The sequence below is a fragment of the Gavia stellata genome, chromosome 1, assembly GCF_030936135.1.
Source record: "Gavia stellata isolate bGavSte3 chromosome 1, bGavSte3.hap2, whole genome shotgun sequence".
NCBI classification, from domain to species: domain Eukaryota; kingdom Metazoa; phylum Chordata; class Aves; order Gaviiformes; family Gaviidae; genus Gavia; species Gavia stellata.
The window spans coordinates 101,906,034-101,933,686 of record NC_082594.1 but is presented as its reverse complement, the minus strand read 5'-3'; the positions used below and the strand labels follow the sequence as shown (position 1 = coordinate 101,933,686).

At 48.8% G+C, this 27,653-nt stretch overlaps 1 protein-coding gene across 1 annotated transcript; it reads right to left on the bottom strand.

The window, feature by feature from the left end:
* Positions 1-17,132: 17,132 nt before the first annotated feature.
* Positions 17,133-17,537, bottom strand: KCNE1 (potassium voltage-gated channel subfamily E regulatory subunit 1). Its single transcript, XM_009810483.2, has one exon. It carries the CDS (start codon positions 17,511-17,513, stop codon positions 17,133-17,135), a length of 381 nt encoding a protein of 126 aa, XP_009808785.1. The 5' UTR covers positions 17,514-17,537.
* Between the last annotated feature and the right edge of the window lie 10,116 nt (positions 17,538-27,653).

Genomic DNA, 27,653 nt, shown 5'->3' with positions numbered 1-27,653 from the left:
CAAACCACGAAATCCTTCCATTCTGAAAAATCTCAAAAAGCTTTGACTCCACCTCCCAATCCCACATCCAAAAAATAAGCTTTTTCTTTTGGCAGCAACAATTTTCCAATTTTGATACAAATCTATGTGTAATTTTTGGTTCTCTGAAATCCCCTTCTTTGGGAAGTATCTGATAATCTTAGAAAAGCTTTGTGCAAATCTGCCCCTGAAGTCTTGCCCAGCTGTAAATAGAAGCCAAGATTTTCAACCCAAATGTGCAACTTTCGCTAATTTAAAGTCATTCACATTCCTTGTTGCAGTTTTCCTTGCTTTTCAGCCAGCGCTGATTAATCTGTGTAGCTCTACTGTTGCAAAGGGTCTGTACAAACTGAGGCTGCAACCCCACGTATTGCAGCAAGAGCTCTGGTGTTTTACAATACCTGAGGATTTGACTGCTCCCTTAAACCTCATACAAGAAACCATTTAAAGAGCTAGATATGGATAACAGAGTAAAAAGCTCTGAAAAACTTCCAATGGAGAGTAGAGAAAGCTTCCTCAGAGCAGCTCTGCCTGCCAGTCACCCCAGAGACATTAGGCAGTATTAAAATGAGGGTTACCCTTGGAAAAGATCATGGCCTCCACCCGAGGTCAGGGCAGCCAGCATCCCCATCTGGCAGCCTCCTTCTCTTTCTCATCCTGCTTTCAGGCACTGGTGGCAGGAGATGTTTTATCTTCCCTCCTCATGCCTCACACCGGGATGTTCACTGCTCCTGACTCAGGGAAGTCAGGCATTTCCTCTCTGGTCCAGCTAGGATGAGCCCATCACCAGACCACTGAAGTGCCGATTGGGTGTCTGAAATTGCCTGAACATCCTGGATGATTAAGGTTAGCTATTCCTGGTTAGGTTTCCTCCTTCTTGCAACTATTACCTTTTAATGAATGTGTTTACCTTGATGGCTGGGTTGTGACTGGTCTGCCTGGAATCTATTAATAGCCAAATAACCACGATGGGCAGCTGCATGAGTTGAGTACAGAGCTTCTGCGGGACCCATTCGCAGAGGTGTGCAGAGATTTACAACCGCAGCACAGGAACTCGAGATGTACTCGGGGAGTATAATGAATTGCAGCAACAGTGGGTGTGTGGGACCACGTGGTTCAGGTGGAGTATAGCTTTTAGGTAACCAGGATTTTTTGGTCTATACAGCAAAACAGAAAGGCAAGATTCCTTCCAGATTCCAAGCCAGATACAAGTAAACTGCCAGTAGATTACAAAACTCCTCTTCTCTCCGCCCCAGTCCAATCTGGCAACATCTACCTGGCTGCAGTAGAAATCAGTGATCACAATACTCCGCAGAAGTGAAATCTGTCTTGGCGTTCCTCCTTCAGAGGGCACAATGTGAAAAAAGTGACCTATACCTTGGCTGAACACTAGGTGAAGGTTTTATTCTGAAAAAGATCTACTGAAACTAAATTGACTTTCTGATAAGATTTTTTCTGTTGCTCCCAAACCCACATTTCCCTTCTCTGCCTCTCCAGTCCACTCTGCTATATTGGCTGCCCTGGCTTTTGTGGCTAATGTCATGATGAGCTACAACACGTTGTGGAGCACCAAAGTTCAGAGATATACCAGTGGTCCTTACTCTTCTTGATAGCTGGACTTTCTATCTTTCTGCAATCCCACTGCAAAAAAACCCAAACAACCCACCCTCTGCCCACCCCCAGACTACCCTTTACCCAGTTGTCACAACTATACTCATTCACTATCATATAAAAGTGAAGCTAAGCTTTGAATGCTGTTATCCATGTTTATTACTTCCAGTGCCTACTGCTGCCTGCTTTTTGTTGAGGGGCTTCTTCTACACTCATTGTGTTGCTTAATGGATAACCTCAAACTCTTCTCCAGACCCCTGGAGACAGGACAGCAGCTAGATGGACCATCCCTCTCATGTTTGGGAAGATGATGTGCTGTTGGGAACCGCAGCTCCACACTGCCCTTTGGAGTCTCTTGGCATGGGCTCCCCGACTCCTGCCACCACTGGAGTGGGGCTGGTCCTTTGGCGACATGTACAAATCGTTGGGTTTTTAAAACTTAATACAAAATCACAGTGTTTCAATGCACAGTTCCTCAGACACTGCTTTCTAAGGAGCACACTGCTTTCTGCTCCAGAACAGTGAAAGTAGTTAAATGTTGGACTGCCACTTAAAATATCTGCAAGTGTGGGTATCGCTGAGCCACATGCCACTTCACTACAGTAAAATCCTGTCTGTACAGGAAACATTTGGGGGGGGGGAATATGCATTTATGCATTTCTAACAGTTTTCTCATCCATACAAAATACAACAGAAAAACAACATGACAGGTACCAATCCCCAGAAAACAATAATGAGAGGCTTGAGGCAATTGACATAACAAGCCGAAAGGGCAGAGTATTGCCCGTTAACTTTAACAGCTGCCTAATTCTCCTTAGGCCAGGCACACAGCACACTGGGGATTTTTAACTGGCAGGCTGTGGGGGCCAAGCACAAGTGCGATGCCACTGAAAGGCAGAACCTGAGTATTCACCCCAAAAATGTGAAAGAAGTTGTCTAGGGTAGGATCTGCCTTTAGTGGCAACTAGGGGAAGAATTAGTAGCTGCTGTTGTGCCACACCAGGCCTCTAGAAGGGAGAAAACAGGCTTCAGATGGTTTTGTACAAATAAGGCTGTGTGTCATTTGTCTGTGTATACGTGCATACTCACCCCCAGACACACACCCACACACACAGACAATGCTGGAAAGGTACCGGGACACCACATCAGCACTCCTCCAGGCTTCAAACATCTGTATTGCTACTTTTTCCCCACCATCATATTAGATACACAGGTTAGAAATCAGCCTATTTTTTCTGTGGTGGGACTCATCCCTTTCTACCTACTCCCCTCTCCACTGCTTTTCCACAACCTAAGGATTGTTTTTTCATTTTGACCATTTTCTGTGTATGTGGCAAAGGTGTGTCCCACACACATCAACTAGAAATAAACATCACTATCATCTGCCTCATAAGAAGGCATAAGTCCAGGCACACAAATGCACACACACAGATATATGTGCATACACTTCTCCTCTCCTTACACACACAAACACACACTAAAATATAAAAACACCCACGGAGCTACATGTATAATGCCATATCTAGCTAATATAAAAAGAAAAATTACTAGTAGCGTGAGTGTTAAACAGAGTTGAGTTTCAGAGAACAGCACTTCAGGAGGAAAAAGATCCAGTAAAAATAATGGAAAAATTGAAATGAAAATTTAAACCGGTGCCTACTTATCAGTATGTAAGGGAAGTTGCAGACACCCCAGTCACCATAACAACAGCTATGAAATGTTGTACCTATTCAAACAGCTTACTTACATGCAGACCTGGCTCTGTCCTGGGAGCAGCACCTCTTTCAGCTGTCAGGCTGGCTCCCAGCTGACCAATGCATTTAACTATTTAAGGAGCATAGGAGAGGAGTGGCCTCTGCTTCTCGCCTCTAGCAAGTAATCACGGGCACATTATGCATGAGGGAGTGTCGGCAAAGCAATGTGGTAACAGGATACTATGGGCCTGTGAGGCTCTTACTACATGGGGGCTCCAGGTAAGTGGCCATATATGTTCCCTTAACGTGCAGGGTATAAGAATAATATGGATGAGGGCTCAGTTGCCTCAATACTGGGAAAATTAAAGCATAAAGGCTGCTCTGGGCAGGTGGGTGCTCACTGCTGGACAGAGACCATCTTAAGACCAGATTGTGGGCCTGGACTGATTTTTGGTTATTCATCACTTACTTATCTGTCACTTTTTAGGTCAGCGACTCTCAGAAGTGGGAAAGAAAATAGCAGTGTCCTAGTGCCCCCCAGATGCGTTTGGCTGATGCCACCTCGTCATGCCAGAGGAAAGAGGCTACATGGTTGTGCACACCTACACCCCCACTCGTCCTGCTTTACCCTTCTGGTGAAAGGATGGGGAAAGAAAGTAGCCAGCAATAGGAAAGAGGATGCTGGATGAAGCAACCTTGCTATCTTTCATCTTGCATCCTTCTGCCCCAACCTCTTAAATCCTGTTCTGCCAGCTGGGCATGGGTATTTTATTCTGTTCATACACCCTCTCCATGGCAGAACAGCATGAGTTACACCCCTTCACAGCCAAGTACCCTTTCAGGATCAACACATAACACCAGCCACGGCTTGCAACATCTTTAATTTAACTCAGACTTTGCCAGGGGAGCCACAGATGACTGCTGGTGTGGGGTTACTTTACGCAGCCAGAACAACTGAAGGCAGCTGAGGGAGGAGGAGAGCTCATGATAAAGCTGGCTGGTTTTCTTCCATGGAAAGCAGGAGGGAGGAGGACTGTTAAAGGCGAGGGAAGCAGGGCCCCACAACAGCAGGGTACGTCTGCCTTCGGGAAGCAGCAGCAGCTATTGCTATTAAATTGCAGTCAGACGGATACATAAATCTTGCTGTGGGAGTCAGTTCAAACTACTCATTTTTTCACATGTCTAATCTTCCCTGGGTAACACACAGTGCTTTGAAAGTATCAGCAGCTCGTTAGGTAAGCTGCACCTTTGGCTAACAAACACAGAAATAAGAAGAAAATCAGAAGCAGGGAGCTACTGGTTGGAGGAAAGGCGACCTGAGGGCTCCCAGGCAGCAAAGCTGACGGGGAAAGAGAGGTTGGGGTAAACTCCCTCATGTGCCTTCCCCCATTTGTGTATAACCCCCCCTTGCTGCCAGAACTGTTTTACAGCTGAACCCCAACTCTCGGAGCAAAACGTGGTGCTAAGAGTATTACTGGTCTAAAGCCACCATCCCTCCAAGAGCCAGAACCCAGCGGAGAGCACGAAATGCCAGCAGGACTGTCTGTCTGGTCTTGCACCAGGTAGAGCCGGAGAGCGGGGCTGGCTGTGAATAAGCTGGCAGGACTCGGCACAGTGCCGGGTAGAGATGCCGGCGAGGGCCAGGGAGCGGCGTAGCTGGGTCAGCGCAGCCCTACAGCACAGCTAATTAGCAGGTTTCTCTGCAGGGCTCATCAGATTAGACCCACCACTATACTGAAGTTGCTGTCTTGTTTCCAGTTTCGGAGGAAGCACGGTCAGGGCTAGGGAAAGGTGAGCCTCACACCTTGTCCTTTTGCCCCATCAAGTATAGCTCCTTTGCAGCTCCTGTGCCCACCCCTCTGCCTAGCTAGAGCCTGGAGATGGAAAACCCACCTGTTCTCATAGCTCTTCCCTAGATTTGATGGTCCTTTTTGTTGGAATAATAATCAAATGGAAATGTAAAAGTGTAAACACTGGTAACAAACCCGTTCGTGACGACGGCCATCTGATCACCCGCACAACGTGAGAGTATGAGCAACACAGGCTCAAGCATACACCGAAGGTGGGATTTGTTTCACTGCCTGGGACTCTATGGGGAGCTTCCCTACTCAATGGGGAGAGACAGATATCCCCGAAGGGTCATGAGTCCATCTCTCAGCACGACGTGCCCTCAAGAGGAGCTTGCTTTCTAATGACTGTGATTAGTGTCAGCCTCTAACCTGACAACAATAAAAGTGCTGTGAGATGGACTGCCCCCTCAGTCATACCGAGGCAAAGGATGTAGGACTCCTACTTGTTCTTCCCAAGGCAGGACAGCAAGGATCCCACATCACCCCAAGGAAGCATCCAGATACCATTCCTGATGAAGAGAACGAAGGAGCTGGGGTAGCATAAGATGTCCAGGTGAGGGGGAGGGCAGAAATTATGGGAGTGTGTCACAGGACTGGACCCCATTGCATTGTGGATGGAAAGAGGCATGTAGCCACAATCATGTCCCTTGACCAGGAACAAGCACTCAGCACCTGTCTAATGGCGACAGCCTCCTTCCTCCACCCACAGCCCTGGAAGTCTGTGCCAGTGCCAGGTGGCACCTTTCTTTTAAAACGGAATGAAGGATGAGGAAATGGGTTTGGAGCACAAACATAACAGGAGGGTCAGAAGAAGTAATTCTGACAGTCTTTTGGTGAGGGCATATGGACCCGAGAATGAACTGGGAAGTTTCCATCAGCTTTATAGGAAGGGCATATCAGCTGAGGATCTGATTCTCTTATTACTGCAGTTTCATTTTTTAAAAAAGATAACATAAGGAAGCAATACACATCAGCAAGGCTATTTTAGTCATATTTTTTCACAAATGTTGGATTTTAGAGTGTTGCCAACTCTACAGTGAGAATCAAAGCCCTGGAGAGGGGTTTAGGGGTTGGTGGAAATTCAACTAGTCTCCATGCTCCCCCTATTCCAGGGCCAAGGACACCTGAAAGCACAGGCAGGACATGACCAAGACATGCAGACATGTCTTTAAAATCCTATGAGTGGATATGAGCCAGGAACAGAAGATTCATCATGCTATTGAAGCACCCGGACAAGCCCAGATGAGCTTCGGGCTTGAAGCATTTCCCATGCACACTTTCCTCTGCAGCATGCTAGCTTGTTTTCCATGCTCTCACCCCTGTGGGATATAAAGTGGATCATGTCTTCAAGCGATCTTTCCTGTTGAGCCAGGGCGACCTGCCTGCCTCGGAGGAAGTGGGATGAAGGAATGTCTGGATCTAAGATGAGCGACGGAGCATTCCTCACGTGTCTGAGTCCTGCAAACAGACCACACCAGTCATCGGGGCCAGTGGGGTACTGAGGACCTCAACCCCATGTGGTTCCTTGCACACTAGCCCTGTGACTTCCTCAAAAAAAATCTAGGTCATGATGCCCTGACAGGCATTTACTCCAGGAATGAACCATCCCCAAGACAGGGATGCTGAGGGGTGCCCCTTCCCCAGCAATCCTCCTGGGGGTTGCTGTTGGCTGGAGGGCCCCCAGGTGTCTCAGAGGCAGGCCTGGCTTGCCCACGAGCCAGGGACACAATGCCCAGGAGGCTGGCACGCTGCTGCAGCACCGACAGGAGACCTGCTCTGCAGGGAACTGGAGGAGACAGCACTGGAGGAGGAATATGTTGAGTTTGCAGAGAGTTAGGCAAGAGCTGGGGAGGGTTTGCTAGAGTACTGAGCTAATTTATGTAGAAAACCCCTTCCTAGGACCCTGGCTCGGCAGGACGATAATCTGCCATGTCCTTCTCCCAGCTTCCTCTCAGTGGTGGCTGAGTCATCTTGGCTTCCTAGAAGAGGCTGAGAAGGGGCACTCACTTGCGGTGGCTGAGGGTGAGGGCTGCAGGTAATGGCCCCAGTGCACGGCAGTGCACATTGCCTCTTGCACAGGTCAGACCATGTCACAAATTGCATTGCCCAAGTTTCTGTGGCTGAGAATAAGCCAGAGCTTTCATTTTGCTGTTGCAATAACAGGCCTTGGGCTAGTCCTGGTTAGCTGGTGACCTGTTTCTCGCTCTCCATGCTCAAGTGTAGGTGTGAGAAAAAGCTTGTCTGAAATCCTTGTCTGAGTATTTATGCAAAACGCTATAGCAGCCCTGACTGTACACTGACGCTAAGTGGAAACAGCATGGTGCTGGCACATCTGCTCAGGGGTCTCTGCTCCGCGCCCATGCACTGCACTGCAGTTACGTGGCTCGCTCCTTCTTAATGTTTTTTTCCTACAGGACCTTTAGATATTCCCAGTACTCCTCCTCAGCAATAGGGGCGAACCCTGAATAGCTACTTCTGCCTTCTGTGAGATATGCAGTGTGAGTCAGATGGCAAACCCCATGTTATTAGACATTGTAGTATGAGTGATTCTGATGATAAAAGTCTCGGGTAGTTAAGTTTAGGCTCTTTGCTTCTTTCTTCCCTTTTTCTAGCTTTTCCAACAGTTATTGGCTGATGCTCCTAAATGCATTTAGCTTTCTCAGTACTCCAGTGTAGCATACCTCCACCGCTTTTGTTGCTCTCTTGCCGTTCTTAGACTCTCCCTTTACCAGGAAATTTCATTTTCTAATGCTGTCTGAGTGCTACTGTGACCTCACATCACTGGAGGCAGCTGTGGCAGCCAGCGCTGCTGGGACCCCTCCTCTTGCAACGGAGTGCTCTTCAGACAAAGGCGTTGCCAGACACTGCGGACTCATCCATGCTTCATCCTTTGATGCATTTCACGTGTGGGCTCTGTGCAGATGTAACCGCTTCAGGAGTTGGTTGTCTCAGAGCCACATCCAGGTTTTGCCGCTTGTGACTCACCTACTGACAGTAAAATTCTGGATGTTGCCCTTTAATTATACCTGGGAAGCAAAAAAGATCCACACTTATTGTGGTCCGATGTTCACGTTTTTGGCTCCTGTCCAAAACACATGGTAGTACGATTTGAGTAGTATCACCTTCAGGACAGCAATAAAAGCAATTGCCACTCCCATCCTGTGCTTCACATCCTGTTTCCACCAGAGGCTACACATTAAGGAGCTCTTGCCGAGGACAACATCACCCTGGGACAGCCTGGGACAGCCCGCTGGCCGTGGCTGCTGGCTGATGGTGACACCAGATGACGAGTGGTGCCCTCCCCGCAGGAGGAGGCGAGCTGGAGCAGGAAAACCAAGCACAGCGGGACGCTGAAGTTGGGCACCATCTGTGATGAATGCTGACAATATCTGTGAAACTTCGCAAAGACCTTTTTTCCCCCCGTGTTTCACTTCTGATTGCAGCCAGCCATCAGGTAGGTGGAAGAGGAGGGCACAGAGAGGGCTTCTCTTGGAAAAGAAGTCATGTTTGCTGCCCTGTGACTGCAGCCACTGGCAGAGATGCAGCTGTGGCGGGGTGGTTACCCTTCAGGGCGTTATTTCTGGACCATTGCTGTGATGAGCTTCTCAGACATTGACCTTGAGTTGGGCATTTCTAAAACCATAGTCTAGGCAGCTGGGAAGAGCCGCCTGGGATCTGCCCATAATGTCCCAAAAATGGAAGAAGGAGGTGTCAGCAGAGGAGGAGCGTTTGTGTAGGGCCGTGATCTAGGGAGGCACCCAGGTACGGCCACACATGACGGCAGCGGGCCAGGCAGTTTGACAGGTTGCCCCATGTTGTCCCCGCCACCGTAATTTCCTGTTTCCTCTTCCCCCTCCCCTGAAGATTTCCAGATACAATCTGTTAGCCTGAACCACCTGCACTGGGGTTTAACACGTTTCCTCAGAGCGGGCCAGGAGTGTGCACCCGCGCAGCTGGTGCACACTGGTCTGGTCCCTGCAGTAGGTGCAGGCTTGCCCTCCTCTTTGAATGGAAGCTGTAACGTGGAATAAACCCACAAACACATATGATAAACACATCAGGTTGTAACATCCCTTTTCTCCTTCTTTAAAATTTTACAGACTACTTAATTCTCTGCAAATCCCCGATAGTGCCAACTGCTCCTGTAGATAAATAAAGAGGAGAACCCGGATGCAGGGTAATGCACCGCCTGTGTCCTTTACCATCGAAGGAATTTTGGGAGGGAAGAGGAAAAGCTGCATGGAGCTGGAGGAAGGAAGGAAGAGCTGGTACCATCAGTGCAGCTGTGGTGCCCCTTGATACCCTAGGTCCTGGGTATCTTAGTGGGAGAGCTGGGAAGCGGGTCTGGGGTTTTGGCATGGCTGCTGGCCCCTGTGAGCAGCTACTGGATGGATTCATTGCCATTTAACTTGCCAAACAATTGCCTCTGCTGTTATTGCAGTTATGCCTTGGCACCCACATGCTGTGCCACAAAATACCAAACACACACCATGGCAAGGTAGTTTTGCTCATTTTTTTACACTACCAGATCATAAGGTTATCAGTTTACATCATATAACACCGTTCTTCAGACCAGACCAGACCATTTCACTCACAGGACATGCTGGGATGTTGTGATGTCCTATACTATAGGGTGATACCTTTTCTTTGGCCCTCATGAGTCCCAATCAGAAGGCGAGATCCTGTTCCCACTGCTGTCAATGACAGCATTGCCATCAGCAGAGACAAAAATTACCTCTGCTCCTGCCCAAGCCTAGCCAGGGAGATCTCCAGGGAGAAGAGCTGCCCCACATAGCAGCGGTGGACATAGTCATGTTCCCCTGGAGGGACATGGGAAACGAGAGGAAAATAGGCCAGAAATCTGAGGGAGTAGTCTGCTCTTAAGATGAAAGTTCCTACCTGTTGGTAGCTTCAACAGGCCTGGCAATTTCTGCGTTTCAGTGACTTGTACAAACAGAAATAAGGAGCAACATGCACATAAAGAAATTCAGAAGAGACTGTTCAATGTGCACATGTTGGATTAAATAATTTGTTGTAAACAAAGAAGGCCCTGTCTCTGTTGCCTGTATTCTACAGTGTGCTAGCCAACACCACTGGAAATTCGGATTAGCATGAACCAGTATGTTTCTCATCTGCTTACTTTTATACAAATTGCATTTTATTCTGTTACAATCCCTTTCTCAAGGTCAGGGTTTGGATGGAAAGACTATTGGGCTGTTGCTGTTAAAGAGAGAGATGTCACTTTTTTTTGAGGGGAAGAAATAAATAGAAGCACAGCAGAGGGTTAATTTTAGGTGTCAGTCCTGCCACAGGCTGCCTGAGGGTAAATCTCTGTGGCTCCTTGGCTGGCAGAGGGTGACTGACTGATAAGTGTGCTGGTTTGTCTATTCCTGCACCATAGCTCTCGCATATTAAGGTGAAAATAAATAAAAGCATGGGGAGGATTTGATGGTTTGTTCCTCTGCTCTCTGCATGCAGCTCAGGGTCAGATTGACCCCTGAGTCCCCGGGAACTGGACTGCTGGGGGTGAAGCTGCAGAGGCACCTGTGGGGCGAGCTCAGCTTGAGCAGTCCGGAGAAGGGATCTTGCCTGCAGGTGCAGAGTTGGTATAAGATTATTGTTTGCACTCTTTTCCCAGATTAATTTTGCATTGTTAGGTGGGAAGCTGATAAAAAAAGGCTTGAGAAAATATTTCCAGGGCAAAAAGTCCCATCAGATTGGAGGTCCCTAAGCCTGCTGTTGCCATGGGTCTGAATAAAGACCACAGGCTTGGGGCTTATGTGCACAACCGTGAACCAGAACAGCTGCTGAATCAACTGTTCCCTGCTGCTCGGAGCTGGAGGTCACAAGGAAAAAGGAAATCAGAGCTCAAACTTTGGGAACAATGGGTAGATCCTCGCTGATATGGCTCCCTTCTGCTGAAGCAGAGGGGTTATGCGCCTTTGTGCTGAGCGAGGAGCTGTGGACCCGTGGGGGAGGCCGGGGAGGGAGGTCCGAAGGCCAGAGGTTGTGATTTGGAGGGAAACCTGGAGAAGGGTGAATATTGCAGTGGGGTAGGCAGAAGAGATATTGCTGATGGGGCTGTGCCAAAGGAGCATTACCTCCCCAGCAGGTAAGTGTGCTGTGCTGAACAGCAGCTGCTGATCAATCCCTGATCCTTGGAATTAAATCAAAATGAATGCTCATGGCTCGGCTAACGAGCTATGCTTTTCTTGTGTAAAAGTATGAAAGCTACTGTATCTAGAAATGAAATCAGAACCATCATATCCTGAGAATCCATTTACTGGACATTGGTCAAAATCAAACAGTGGATTTCTGTGAAAGTCATTTGCGTTTCGGGTTGTGTGGTGTCCCTATCATAAAACTGCTATCACACTCATCAGACCAGTACTGAATTAAGCATTTTTTAGAGCAAGCGCTCTCACATGAAGGTATCACATCTTATTTTACTTGGCTCTTGGTCTTGGAAGGTCGGTGGCCACTGGTCCAGTGTGTGGATTTTGTGGACTGAGCAGAGGAATTATTTTGGCGAGCCTGAGTTAGTCTCTGAAAATAATGTGCTGTAGCCCAACCAGAAGCTCTGGGCCTGCCTGGAGAAAGTATGGTACTCGAGTCTTCAGCCTTTCTTCTGCTAAATCAGATCAGACGGTCACAATGTTCACTTCTGGATTCAGCATCCCTGCATTTTCCATCGATATTTATGTACATTTTCCCTGTCCTTGGATCTGAAGGACACCCATGGGTGCAGTTGAAAGCTGGCTTTAGAAACAACTATCCTTGCAAACCCTGCCCTAGACCTACCAAGAATTAAGTACTTTGCTTGCTTATTTTGGCATGGTATGTGCTTTTGCTTCTTGTCATTTGAAGGCGGTTGACGGGGACCATTTCTCTGCTTGAACGTGTCCGCAAAGCCAGCTGCGCAGACAGCTCTGGTCTCAGGGAACAGCCTCCTGCCCACCTCACCGGTGAAACACAGTGTGACCTTTCACAGCCTCCTCGGCCAAGCAATTGCATTTGTGCTGGTCCCTTGAACAATTTCTTGAGAAAGGCTTCATGGAGGTTTCACATGCATAGCTGATGGCTCCAGCTGGATAAGGAGATTAAGGAGTGTGTTTGGCATAGGGATAACAACGTGTAAAAATGAAACAGGATGCCATAGAAATATTATATAAGATAATTCCAGTTATCGGCTGTAAAGAATGTTCTGCTTGCCTCTGATTGCTCATATCTTCTATTTTTATCAGTTTCCTTCTGCTTGTCTTCATGCACGTTTCCCGGTGTAGCAGGTCTGACCCAACCAACTGCAAATAAAGATAACACTGATGATAACTATAAAGTGAGGAAGGGGGGGAACTCACTTCAGACTTGCACATTCGGGCTGCCGTTGACTGTAAAGTGTTTTCCAGATGGACTACTTACTTAATACTAGGGGTTTGATCTCTCATACCTGCAGCCCTAAGGATTTCTGCCGGGTATAGCGAAAAGCCAGCTGCTGCAGATGCAAGTTCTCCGTGAGATGGGAAATAAGAACCAGGGCCTGAAGCTCTCCAGGCTGGCGAGAGGGGAGGGAAGGTTTTGCAGTGAAGGCAAAGGATGAGCTCTCAGTTCGGGTTTCCTACGGGAAGGATGTGCATGTCAGGCTGCAGAGCGGCTACAAATCAGCACAGACTTGCTTCCCTGGGCTCTGTGCTGCCTGAATGTAAACCACTTCTAGCCACTGCTTAGGGCATGTTGGTCTCAACCTCAGCATGGCACCCGTGCTTTCTTACAGCTAGATCTGGCATCTGGCCATCTTAAAGCTGAACGTGGGCCACCCATACACTCCCTCTGTGAGCCCATACCGATGCATCCTCAGGTAAACATACTCCCACTCTGACAAATGACTGTGTGCTGCCGCAGAAGGGTAGCTGCGCCCTGCTGCATGCTGCACCCTGCTCCACGCATGGCTAGGGAAGTCTTCTCTGGTAGAGGCATTGCAGATAACGTTCCTAGAACAGCTTTACAGGTATGGCCCGAGAAGACATGCTTTAGGTTTGGGGGGCTGCAGCAGTCAGAGTTGCCCAGAGTCTGGGCAACCCAGACAGGTCTCCAGGGCAGGCAGGAAAGGGGAGAAGAGAGAGACCTCATCGGCCCATGAGTCAGTGGCCACATAACCTAGTGAAAAACTTCCCTGGATCTTCTTCCTCCAAGGCGTGAGGACTGACTTTCCCCTCCAAGAGGTACGGCACAGAATCTTGTCTGCATTTGTGCTGTACCACAGTTATTTATAAATATTTCTTTTGTGTGGCTTTGTACCACACAAATTCCAGATTAGTCTGCAACTGTACAAAACAGAACCTCTCAAAATATATACAGGAGAGAGCCTCCTATATTGTGCTTTGATTTTGCTTGAGACCTTTGTGCATTACCACCACATCACTGTTAACAACGCAGGGCTTAAATTCAAAATGCCATTTCTGTATAATGCTGGCATTTCTATATAATGTGATTTCTATTATAAAAACCATAAGTAGCCAGAGAGCAATACCTGTGCCTGGACATATGCTCATTAGGCCAACCGGCAGCAAGGCTACTGACTAGAATAAGCCACAGCTGATGAAGCCAGGGTCTTCGGCTATTGGGGATGAGAAAAATAAACCTCTGACAGTCTCCCTGGCTATTTTATGTCTCCTGAGCAAAAGACTTTAAAAGTTTGGGCCAAAGAAAGTGGGACACTTGCCTAATGAGTTTAAGATTCTTCAATATCCCCAACAAGCAGGAAATGGGAAAACGTGAGCTCTGTGTGATGGTAATTATACGACAGGTTTTTTGCTGGCCTTTCGTCTATAGCAAAGATGATGAGCGAGTGAACTAATCACACATTTCTAGGCACTCCTTGGCCAGTGAATGCTCTTTCTCCTATAACATGAAGTCAGAGATGGGTCCTGCATGAGTCAGTGGTAATGACAGAGGAAGCGGGAGCGGTGTTTACAAGCCCTGGAGGGTGCTCGGCAATGCAGGCTGCAGCATGGCTCACGCTTTACAGCTCCAAAACTGTTATTACATAATCCAGTGCTATACATAAAGGGATTTCAGAGCCTTTTTCAAGGAGTGCACGCAAAGAGACCTAGCTGACCTGAACCCTTAAGATCTCACGGTAGGTGCTGCTACCTCTCTTGTGATCAGAATGATCCTTTCTAGCCTTAAAAAGTCCCCATCAACAGAGCATCCCATGAGGGCTAGCTACCCAACCCATGCCTTGTGCAGAGCCAATGGGCCCCAGGTGCACACAAGACCTTCTTCTCTTGCTGGGGGGACTCCTACCCCACAGCTATTTCTCCCCTTTTGCCAGGCCCAGTGTCGTTTCGGGGGGATGCAACAAAACCCAAGGCCCCGTGGGGCTGGTGCTGCTGGGGCTGTAGTGGAAAGCTGTGCGCAATGCGTGCCCCAAGGCTGCAGCCGGGATCGCTGCGCTGAACACTGGAGCCAAGCTTGCCCGGGGTTTTGCAAACCCTGGGAGTTTACTTGAGATGAGGAATTTGTTCCTGACATTTTGATATTTCTCCAGATCTAGGTGTACCGAGAGATATCCCAGCACACAGGCCTGGCCCTGGTTAATAGGGTGTAGAAAGGGGACGGGTGAGTGGGTGCCCGTCAGGTAGTATCAGTACTCTTTCTGCGAGCTTGTGAAACGGCTTAGGAGAAAAAAAAGTCTGAGGCCACAAGTGCAGTTTGTGATTCGTATTTTATTGCTTTGTACAAGTGAAAAATTAGGGGAAAAAGGAGAACTACAAGACTGAAAGGTAATATGAAAGGCCACAGTGGGAGTCCACGACTGCCACTGAAGGGTGATTTGTAGCCTGGTGGCACAGGAAAGCGTTATGACTAAGGCACAGTAGTTCCCCTCTTTTTCAAATAAATAAAAAGGCAGAGCTCAAAAAAAAAGGGGAAGCCAACTAATGCTGACAATCACCCTTGTCACAAGCAACTACATTGAGGCTATTAAAATAAGGTGACCAGCAAGTGCCTAGACCCAAAATACCTGAAAACACTTGGGGTCGGGGGGGAGCTGCAGGAGGGAGCCCTTTTGACAACCTTAATGTTCAAAGGTTTTAATGTAATTGAAGGCCATTTTTGACGCAAGTTTAAACTTTGTCAGCAAAGCTGCATGGACCTGCCTCTGGAGAACCAGCAAGCAGGAACATTTGGACTCTCACAGCGGGAGGGAAATGCAAGTAATAAACAGACTGCACAGTGAGATCCCGAAAGAGCAGTGCCCAAGACGAGAAGTCAACATTTTTCCAAAGCCTGGCTTTGGTTTACATTCCTCTAGAGGAAAAAGTGACTTGGATAATTAAGCTGATGGAGATTTTCCAAGCCGTTCAAGACACTGAAACCATGTATCTTGTCTTCAGCTTAATGGTGGGCACCATATAAATGTCTTCAAAACAAAATACCCTGCATGTTTAATTGTCCTAAGTATTCTGGGAACACAAACATGGTTAGAATATTACTTTAATGAAAGTGCAGTGCTAAAGAAGTACCTATGCATGGAAAGGGGATGTGCTGTGACTTGTATCGCTTGCCCATCCAAATACGTGGGTAGCTATCTGCCCCCGCTCTGCCCTCGCCTTGCTTTTGAAGCAGCTGCTCTGCATGACTTTCTTTCAAGCCTTTCCCACTTCTCTTTCCTCTCCAGTAGCTAAAAATGGGATACGTATCTGCAAAGCAGAAATAAAAACCCCCTCCTGTCCAGACCATTGCTTCTTTGATCCCAAACAAGAAAACAGGCTTCAAGCTGGCAAGGTTGCTATTCTGTGTAATGCAATGTCCAGGGGAGCTGTATTTCTCCCTTTTAACAGAGACAGCTGATAGCTGCTGCTGCAGAAGCCGAGTTCGGCTGCTGCCTTCCCCCCGCGGCTCGGCAGACATGGCCTGCCGAAGGAGGGAGTAAGGAGGCCAAGGGCAGGAAAACCTTGCTGGCACGGACCTCGTGTTGGGTACTGCAATAAATAAACAGCTGTACTGAGGAAGGCTGCTCCTGGGAACTGGAGGAACTGCACACAGGATTTAAGTTAAGCACAGACATAAGCTGTGTCTGTGATTAAATATCAGACACTTTGTGGAACTGCACTTCACAGAGTGGAAATTCACTTTCCAACCAAGAGCTAGCACTTAGGTCTTGTGCAATAGTTAAATGTGATTGAAACTCTTGAAACTTTACACACTTGCATGGCATAGACCCTGTGGGCTGCTGAATCTTTGTACAAGGGTGGATATTGCTGCCAGGATCAACCCCCATCCATGAGAAGGAAAAACAAAAGTAGCTGGCAAGACCGCTCTAGGGTACCTGCTAGGAATTAGGGACAGTCACTAAAAAGTTTCCCTCCAAAGTCTGCATTTTTCCACAAATATGGTTTTCAGCAAAAAATTGGAATCTTTTTCTAAAATTTTATCTCAAAGAGGTGCATGATTCTGAAAGAAATAAGTCATCCACAACATTGTACAATTTATAAAATTATTATTCTACGCTGGACAAAAATGCAAATGAAATATTTCAGCTACTTTTTCCTGGTAGAAACTGGTCTTGAAAATGATTGCCTAAACCATACTTGGCTGTTAATGCCTCTGGCTTGTGTTTGATCCAATTTGGTTTTAATTACATGGACTACTGCAAGCATTCACACGGGCAACATCAACATTTGCTTTTTTCACTAGGTGAAGCTGATGAGTCCATGATAGTCCCGCTGTGTGTCCCCATCCTTGACCTTACAGTGATTGCAACAAGGTACTCATGGCTGGGCACTTTTGCAGCACCAGGGCCGTCACAGACCCATCAGCTTCACCATCAGTTCACGGTTATTCAGCCTGACCCAGACCATCGCCTGTGGCTCTGCAGGTGGGCAAGCAGCTAGCCTGGTTCATACCGGGTATCGTTCCGGTTGTCCCTGTGCAAAGTGCAATCCTTTCTCCCATTTTGTTAGGAAGACTTCGCCTCGGGAATCTGCATGCTTGGCTGCTCCACGGCCAGCTGGTTTTCAAAGACGCAGCACAGCTTGTAATTTTCTATGAGCTTGGCTTGAAAATACTCCCTGTCTTTCTTGTGCCAAATGTCTGTGGCAATGTAGGTGTTGTAAGGGTCACGGGAGTCCTCCAGCCTCCTGGCACGGATGTTGGTCAGCATGACTCCCACTGTGAAGAAGCCAAAGAGGCCGATCATCAGCAGCACGTAGATGATTTCCAGGTTGCCGCTGGCACTTCTGACCTGGGAAGGTGCAGAGCTGTTCGTCTGCTCCAGGTAGTTTTGAAGCAGTTTGGAGAGGAGTGAATTCAGGGCTGTGTCGTTAGACAGCACCAACATCTTGGTTTTTTGCCCTTCACACTTCTTTCTTCCTTATTTGTAGCTTTTCTAGAAAAGCATAAAAAACAGGGACATGCCAGATAAATCATCAGATAAAGATGCAGTTCTCTCTGTCTCCCTTTACTGGTTCCCCTCCTCAGCCAGGAAGCTGCCTCGGGGTCAGAGCAGAGGCAGGGCAGCTGGACCAGCCTGGAGGGACCTCTTCAGCTCCTGTTTCCAAGCCAGGCCAGCTAAGCTGAGTCCATCCCCCATGAACGCTTGCCTTGCAAACCCTCCTCAGCCCTCACAGATGCTCTATCACAGTGCGCAGCTGCCCCAGCTGTTGGCCGCTCACACGGATACCTCACCCAGGCCTCCTGTGCTGCTACTTAAAGCCCGTGACTTCTGCCCTCAGCCCCCACATGCATGAGGATTGTCTCACTCCCACTCTGTGGCAACTGCTTCTGGCTTTGAAGATTGTTATCATGGCTTCTTTTGGTTCTCTGTCCTCTATTATCAGCTTAAGGATTGAATCTGGAAACAAAACTTCTGCACCTGAAATCACTCAGTACCTGCAGCAAGCTCCTCCTGTCCACCCCTGTTGAGAAGTCTTGCCTTTCTTCTGCAGCTCTCATGATGATATACACCATGGAAAACTAAGCAACCAAATATCTGACAGAAATATATCCCACACTAATTTAATGCAACTTCCCAATGGGCATTTGCCCAAGAGGTGGGTACAGAGGGAGTCTATAGCAACTGCCTACCCAGCAGTGGAAAGGAAAAGCATCTCCCTCCATCCTCCCTCCTACAGACTGTCAGTTCTCCCCCAGGTAGTTCACTGCTTTCTCCTTCAAACTAAACTGCTATGCAACCAGTGTTTTATTGTCTGGTTAGGAGGACTTCCACTGGCACCACTGCAGGTCAGGAATAGGGCAGGAGGTGGTAACACCAAGAAGCATCTGAACATCTAAAGCCTCCTAGCTATGGCACTCTGCATTGACAGTCTTACACAAGAAGCTGAAGGGTCCTTTTCCCCTTTCCAATGTCAGTTGTCCATCACTTAATAAGAGCAATCCTATCCACACTGCAGTCCCAAAGCCTTGGCAGCCAGGTAACATGACTGACAATCTCACTATAATGCCTAATTTAAATGTCTCTAGAAAATTAAGACAACAGTCTCCCGCTGTTTTTGCCCTTAGCACACCTGAATGAGGTACTGTTATTCAAGGTGACTTCTGTGACAGCAATCTTGTAATCACATAAGATGTCTGTCAGTGCTTTCTACAGTTTTAAATCTGTGAGAGCATGAGAGCAGGCCAGCATGTTAGCAAAAGCTTCTCCAGCATACTTACCTTTTGTTGTTTTAGGGGGTTTTTGAGAGGTACTATATTATAATAATTTAGAATACATCAAGAATGAAATGAACCCTTGGGCAGAAGGCCACCAAAAGGCCTAGGAAGCAATTACACGCCTCCACGAGGGCGATCTTAATGAGGCATAGATGTTGTGCAGGACCTCTGCACGGGAGGGAGTTTAGCTGTGTACACAGCCTTCAGCTGCCGGTAATGACACTGCAGTAGATGAGATGTATCTGGAGGCTTCTTTGAATTGTCTGCACCTCGTTATGGCATAAATGCTGTAAAAGGAGATGCTGAGACAGAGGAAGCAAGAAGAGGACACTGATATTATGACCTGCTGCCCCTCGTATGAAGAGCAGTTATTTACCCGGTGTGTTCTGTGATAGCAGGTGCCATCAGGGCTGAATAAAATACACAATTAACGCAGACACGAATAGGATCAAACATACTCACATAAATTAATTGCTACTGCAACTGCATGTGCTGATTTTTAGTCCAAATCCTTTTGATAAACCTTCCAGCTGTGCAGTCGCGGATTTGGGGCTGGGTCTCACTGAAAATCAGACACGGCCCAGGATGATAAATTCTATGGAGAAAGCCCTATTCTCCTCACCATGCAATGCTGGTGGTCACAGCAGCACCAGCCCACACCAGAAGACATCAGACTCCTTCCCCTGGCGAGTGGGTGACCACGGGGAGCCCAGGTCAGGCTCCTCTGGGCTCAGACTCACCCAGCTCCAAGCAAGCAGTTCCTGCCATGAGGTGACTCGCCAGCAGGAAAAATGAGCACCATGAGAGTATGCCTTGGCATTTTGGTTTTAAATAGAGCTGAGCCTGGGGGTGGCAGAGGGAGACAAAAATCCCCTGTACAAAACAATATTCCGATCCAATTTATTTCTTCAGTTGCATGAGTCAAAGCTACAGGAAATAACATCTTGGCAGTTTGGGCTTAATAGTTAAAATCTATTCACATTTCACAGCTGTGTTCAGATCCTTTAAGAAGGAAAGGAAGAGAAAAAGAAGTTTAAACCTTTATCTGAGATTATTGCTCCTAAGCATGTAGAACGTGTCGACACTGTAAAATGTTAAACCATTTGCAAATCATTGCAATAACTTTCAGACAAAACAAAGAATAATTTCACTGGATCTCTCAACTTTTTCCGGAAAGACAGGCAATCATTTCTTACAATAATTATCAGCAGCACTGACAACACTTTTGGTGCTGATGAATTGGCATTTTGAGGCTGAATATCCTCAGCCACCTCCCTATATTCTTTTGGGAGGTTTCTGAGGGTTGCAAGGCATTGCCCACTTCTGGGCTGTTTGCATGCTGGCTGAGCTGGAAGCCGGCAAGGAGCTGAGTGGCCTCATCTCGGCAACCGCATCAGATGGCAATAACAGGAGAGGTTAAGGGAGGGAGAGGGCACACTCCTGTTCCCCAGGAAATCTCCTCCTGAAATCTCAGCAAGCCCAAAGGCCTCATCTGCCACTGCACAACCTGTGGAACTCCACTGAAATCCATACCAGGACCAGTTTAGAACTGGAGTACATAGGACTGGGAAGAGCCACCTGTGTCACTGGCCTACTCCATGACTGATGGTCACACCTCATTGTCCCAAAAACTCTATTTTGACCACAACCAGAGTGGTTTTCTGCTCCCCGCTGCTCTCCCCAGATGATCGCTGATGGGCTGCAAATCACGACCACTGCCCCAGTACCTTCGTGGGGTTCCCCTGTGTAGCTCTGAGTGAAATGGTGCCCAGCCCAAAATCAGCATCGCAGTTTACCTGGGTTGCATCCTGGTAAGCCAGGACCTCGTCTGGGGTGGTGGTGCCCATCCCACACCATCCCACAGGAGGTTTCAGTGCGTGCTGGGGGGTCACCCTCTCTACCTTTTCTGAGGGGGCAAGCACTGAGCAGTGAACTGCCTGTGTTAAAAATGACCTGGGGCAAAACTTAACAGTTCAGCAACTTTTTCACTGGCCGGGGATTCAGAGGAAATTCCCTAAGGTTGGCAGCAGGCTGGGCCACATCCTGCTCTCAGGTGCATTACTGGTTCTCCATCCATTACACTAAATACAGGTCAGATAGATCTCCAAAGCAAAAGTGATGGATGGGCTCAGTGCAGGTTGCTTCCCAACGCGTGGGTTTCCCGGCAGTGCAGGTGTACTGCTGGCGTTGCCCAAGCTTGTCTTCCATTAGATGTCAACGATGACCTGAACCACTGCCCCATCAGCCATGGTCTGTGGTGCTGAGCAGCAGCACTGGAGCTGGCCCTTGCTCACTGAGCCTTATCCCTTTCCTCTCTGCCACCTGCTGCTTGCTCTTTCTTCATGCCATGGATTTCTTGTGGGAGGTGGAGAGGGACCTCCTCTGAGTGATGTCTTCACGGAGAGGGTGGGTTTAGGATGACAGGCAAGATGCCACAGGCAGGTTTCCAGAGTTGGGGAATAGCCAAATGCAGGACTCTAGGAGACAGATCTACACTGTAAATGTCTCTATGTGGCCAGATGGGTATGGCCTACAGTTTCTACAGTCCAGTGGAGGGAGGAAAAGCATCTGAAGGCAACTTAACCACCCCTTCCAAAGCATTTTAAAATATTGCTTATAAATGAACAGGTTCTCAGCAGGTTTAAAACCATGCATTCGATCTAACTTCAGTGAAGATCCGAGGATCCTAGACAGTGTTAGCTTTCTCAGTCTGCTGGCCTGTATTGCTTGGGATGCCTTTAACCTGGACATTGCTCTATGCAAGTTTCCCCAGGGATGTACTTACACAGGTGTGCTGTTCCTTGCGGTGGCGACACTCCGCTGGCAGGGAAAAAAAACAACCCAAAACCACTACCCCTTTCCCTCATACACCCCAAAGACCCCTGTGTAGAGAAGATTGAGTCCTACTCTGCTTATTCCCAAGCACACCAGAGTCTGTTCACACTGCTCAACCCCCTCAACACCTCCCACCATCCCTATAGGAGTACCTGCTGCTCCCCCAAATCTCCTTGGCTTGGGCAAGAGCTATGGGATATAGCTGAGGGAAGGGGAGGGAGACCTACTAGAGATGGAAAGCTGCTCTCCGGAAGGAAAAGTGAAAAATAAACAAACCTCTGGTGGCCACTTTTTTCATGGTGGTATCTTCCCTCAGAGGTGGAAGGAAAACTGTCCCAACACCAACCCTGAGAGCCACACCCCTGAAGGAGAGGGCTGAGGGGCCTCTGGCAGAGGGCATCTGTCAAAATTTCATTTTAACAGTTAACAGGAGGAATTAGGGAAGAAAACTTTAAGCCACCAAGGCCCCTTGATTCAAAAAGGCTGCACGTGATGGAGGGCTGTGACAGACAATCCCAGGGAAGACCCAGTTACTCCTGGAGCTGTGAAGCAGGACACACTGTGAGACTGGAGGATGGAGACGTATGGGCAAGTGTGGACAGGCTCCACACGCATCGTGTCTACCAGCCATCTCAGAAACTGTCACTGAACGTGGCTGAGGCCGTGTCTCTCCAGCATGACCATGCAATGACAGACCTACTCTTAATCTCTTGAACGTCCAAATGCTTACAGCTATGGAGTGCTAGAGCTGCCAAATGCAAGTCCATGAGACCGCCTGCGCGATGCGCAGTGTGACCCCTGTTTGAGTCTGAAGAGAGGCCAAGCTGAGCCACTGGAGAGCATGCTCTGCCTGTCTGGGTGCTGAGGCAGTCACACACACTGCTGCTGGGGAGGTAGGACTGTGATGGGGATTTCACTACAGAGCTGTAAATTGAGTTCAAATAGATCGATTTGCAGCTGCAGAGATCTGGCATTTAATATCATTTCTGTCTACGTTATAAATGTCAGAACTGACTTACACCTGGCTGGTTCCCAACAAAGGCAAAGCAGAATGGGTCTGTCTGCTCAAAGGCAGGCTGGAGGCTGCTCCATGAGCCTGGGTGCCACTGCCAGAGGAGTGCACCCAACCCAGCTGGAGCTGCCAGCTCCAGAACGGTTCTTTCTGCCCCTGTCTGAGTTGGGCTCATTTCCAACAGCTGAGCTTCAGCAAAGCACACGGTGCGAGATGTGGTTGGGTCCCAGATGACAGCTGGGATTTAAAAAGAAAAGAGGCAATTTTCTGTCATGTAATGTACCTAGAGGGTGTGACACTTGGCTTTGGAGCTTAATGGGTATTTTGTCCTCGAGCAATAGGTGGGCAAGCTGATTTGCTTTGTCTAGCTGTACTTTTCTTCCCTGCTGAGGTTAAAGTGTGATATTTATCATGTAGACAGAGGTGGATGTTAAAGGACAGATGCTCGTCTCCTATTACAATTTGCTCAGCTCTCACAAGTTAAAGGACCTAAATTCTAATTTATACCAAGCAAACATCTCCAGCAATCTCTCCCTCATATTGCTGCCAAAAGCATCAGTAACCAAGCACCAGAAACCAAGGGAGTCTAGAGGAATACATACCTTTAGAAACTACATAGCTCTAGCAACTTCTAATGAACTGATGACACACAAAAACGCCTGTGCTATGCTAGTAGCAAAAGTTAGCACAGCACATTGCCCACGTCCCCACGTTTTCTGCCAATGACATGCTTCTCCACCACTATAAAGCAATGGATCTTCTGATGTCCCTGGCTCATTTCCCTGGCTGTTTGTTACAGGGATGAGTAGGTCAGACAACTTTCTGGAGGCCAGAGCATTGCACAAGATAGACCCATTTCCTCCCTCCAGCTCCTGGAAATTTTGCAACAGTGCAGCATCCAGGATGCTGCAATCCTATCAGAGATGGGACAACAGTGCAGCCCAGAAGCAAGCAGGGCTGTATGGATAGATTTGCAGTTATACACAAGATGCACTCACCTTCCGCAGTCCCCACCTTTCTGTAGCAAATCTGTAGCCTGTCCCAACCAGCCCGAGGGCCATCCATTCCTACTCACCTAAGCGACACTTCAGGTACTTCTGCCACTTTAAAAAGCAACACTCATGCAGTGGGGTACACCCATTTCTTCCCAAAAGCACCAGTTTTGTCTGATCACAAGGTAGAAATTCAGTCCTCTTACGCACACTGTATGTGTATCATACTATTTTGAAGTGGAAAACCCAGCAACCTCCCCAAACAGTATGCAACCAAGTTTATCCTCCCAGATGCAGCTGCCTTGGGCTTGCACCCAGTCCAAAAGAGCAGGCAAACACTGGCAGGGCTGTAACAGCAAACAAAACCTGCAGGCAGATCCCCGGCTCCCTCTTCTCCTCCATCAGTTCAGCTCTGTGCCTCGGCAGCTCTGTGGCTCTTGCAGCCTCCCAGTTCTCTGCCACCCCCTGCTCTCGTCCCCAGCCCCTCTACACCGAGTGTCGGTAGGTACCTGGCAGCGAAGCACGGCTGGGTGCAGGGCTCCAGCCCCTCCTGGTGAAAGAGAATTAGGAAGATGTGAGCCCTGGAAAGCCCCTGGGGTAACACCCCGGGGTGTAGCGGGCAGAGGCTGGCTGCTGGCTCCTGCAGGGACAGCAGCCTGGCTGTCACTGTCCCCTGTCCCGGGATCAGTGCAAAAGGTAAGAGGCAAACAGGAAAACACCCAGACTCACCAGGCTGGGGGAGGGCAGGAGCCCGTGGCGTGGGTGCCGTCAGCCGGCCTCCCGCTGCAGGCTGCAGGTGCCGGCTCCAGCCCTGGGCGCACAGGTGGGAGGTGCTGAGGGGGCACGGGGGCAGCTCCCGTGCTGGGCACCCATGGGTGCCACAGGCCCCGGCACCGCGGGGTGCTGGCAGGGCAGCACAAGGGGAGCGGGAAGAGGATGCCGGGGTGTCGGGGCATCGCCAGTCCTGCTGCCCCAGCGGGCTTCCCCTGCTCACCCCACCTGGGCTGCCCTCACACCCTGACACTCGCCTCCTCCCTGCCCTGCATGCTCACACGCACAAACACGCCGTGGCCCGTGTGTCCCTGGGTCTAGAGAAGGGATCAAAGCTGTGCAGGTAGGCACATATGGAGGCATTTTTAGAAACAGCAATAGTGTCAGCAAAATTCCCTGGGATTAGGGGCTGTTATGATGTATGGTGAGGTCCATCTTCCAGTGACATTACAGCCTTTGGGGTGTGAGGAGGCAGGGGGAAACCATTTCCAGGGCAGCCCCTCGAACCCAACACAAACAGCTCACTACAGGGAGCACTGGCTAACTCCTATCCATCCCTAAAAAGAAAAAAGAAAAAAAAAACCACCCAAAACCCTAAAAACCTATTTTCCACTTGAGAAAGAAGTGTCTGTATTCACCAGTGAGCCAAAGGGAGGGTTCATTAATGCCCACCTGGAACCTGTAAAATGAATTTATTAGCTTTGCAAGGCAGCTGCACATAAACTCATTCAGAGGATGCTGGTGATGTGGGATAATGTGCCCTTGGCATCCCCAGGGCCGTGGCAGATCTGCACCAGTGCATGGTGTGGCCCCAGGGATGGGGATGGCCCCTCCTCGGCTGATGTTCCTCGGCTTTACCAGGGGCTGTTGCTAGGACAGCTGCCAGACAGGAGAATTTAGAAGGTGATTGAGGTATTGAAATGAATGGATGAAAACAGTACCTTGGTATTTGGTTGCATGCCTGCTTTCAGGAACTTTATTCTGTAGTTTTAGTGGGGTGGGAGATGAAGCCCGTGTTTTCATTGCCTGTGACATTGCTGCATCCAAATGAGGGAGCAGGCTGTTAACAAGACGGGAGAGTTTCCCAGGCTGGCTCTAGGTGGGGAGATACCTACAACAGCAGACTTCACTGGAGGAGGGGGTGGGCAGTGCTGGTGACTGTCCTGAGCTGTGCCCAAAGACCTGGAAAAATCTGGCTTGCTTCTGGTCCAGCTCCTGTGTGCCGCTGGGGGCTCAGTTTCTCTCCTCCAGGGCAGCAAAATTAAGTTTCACTTTGCTTCTGGGAAGCCTTGAGGCAGATCTGATATTTCTTGCTTTCATGCATCCCCTAGCATCCCCATAGCATTCACCTTTGAGATCTTTTAGTTTCATTTTAATGCCTGCCATGAAGCACAGTGTTTGTAGGGCCAAGGAATATGAAGAAGTTGAAGGGATAGCCCAAGTTCAGAGCAGGAGCTGGTGACAGCGTGGGACTGCTCCCCCAGTGCTGGGGAAAGTGTTTCCCTTCCCCAGGAGACCAGTGGCACCAGCCTGAGTCTAAGCACAGCCACCAAAATACCAGAATAAAAAGAAATCATGTGCCTGGGTGTGTGATCTCATCCAAATCACAGAAGGGTGTCCTGAGAGTTTAACTGAACACTAGAGCATTACTGCGGAAAGATGCTGCTGTAAGGATGGGCTGTGGCTTATTAGGAAAACAGTGCACTGCTTGATAAGCAAATTGATTAAATCTTCTGGCAATGCAGAAGGATCAAAAAAAAGGGTTAGGGCAGTGAAGGCTTGCACCCCACTCTGCTTTGGGGCAGCTTGAGCATGCTGAAAGGTGCTGCTTCAAGCCTGGAGAGGGTCCAAAAGGGGATGAGGGAGGAAGAGGACAGAAGGAGAGCATGCATGTTCAGTGACAGCAGAGAGTGAGCAGTCAGGCCCTGCTTCCTCCTCAGGGGGGAAATTTGGGATAAAATTAGTTCATATTACTTCCTGGCCCAGCCTTCCTCTTCCCATGGCTGAATACCCAGGAAGGTGTTGGGAAAGAGGAGCATTGCTTTGGTGTGGACCTGATGGCCATGCCCCTCCTTTGGGAGGCAGGCAGGCACAGGGAGGGACCCACGGGGACATGAGGCAGGCTGGGCAACAGTGCCCAAGGAAGGCAGTTTGAGCCAAGGCTTAGCGGCAGCGGCCCCGTTTCTTGTCACCTGCCCACAAGGCAGAGCTCTGCTGGCACGAAGGGTGATGGGCCGTGGACAGTGCCTGAGCTGTGCTGGGCAACGTCACCAAACCCAAGTTGGGGCAGCATTGCCAAACCTACGCTGAAACAGGCAAGCAGACTTTCCCGGGGGAAGGCAGGAGTGTGTTCCAGGGAGCAGCAGCCGGTGGGTGACGAGTCTCCTGCCACCAGCCGGGCAGGTGAAGAGTAGGGTGTCAACCTACCAGCCCAAGTGCAGCAGGGAGGTTACCAACCCAATAAGGGATGCGATGGCTACCTGGCAGGGAATGAACCCCTTCTTCAGGGGGACAAGGAACAAGCCTCCCTATGACCCTCTAGAAACACCATTGAGCCTCTGGCGTTTGCTTTATTCTTGTTACGTCACAGAGAATTGATATTTGCAGTCGTATTCCTAAAATCAGCATGAGATCTGTGAACAGGATCCCACTGGCTAAAATCCTGTGATGGGGAAGAAAAATGCGAATACAGTGACTAATTCCTGCTTTCCCTCACACCATAGCCTCTTCGCACCACTGAGTGCTGGGGTAACCTCCGGCAAAACCGCTCCAGTTGCTGCAGCTCCAGAGGAAGCTAAGCCATGGGGCTAGGCAAAACAAAGCAAGGATTATTTTTAAGGGTCTGTGTGGGACCTCACTGCCCCTGCTATCACACCAGTGCGACTCCATTGCAGCCGAGAGGAGGATTGTGTCTTCATTAGGCAAGAGCAGATTCTTTTTTGTTTTAGAAGCATCATCTGTGTAACTTCTATTTGACTGAGAGGGCATCTGACAGGGAGGTAATTTTTTCATATAGCAATGGCAATATACAAAGGCTAGACTCAAAGCTACAAAACTGCTCTGAGAAAGAAGTTTCTTTGCCCTCCTGGATCTGTCAGCAGCCCAAGGTTTCAGTTTCTTCAGTATAATGACGACATGTAGAGTGATGGGATCCCTCAGAAAGCAAAGGCAGGTTTTCTCTGGAAGGTGAGAGTCTGCA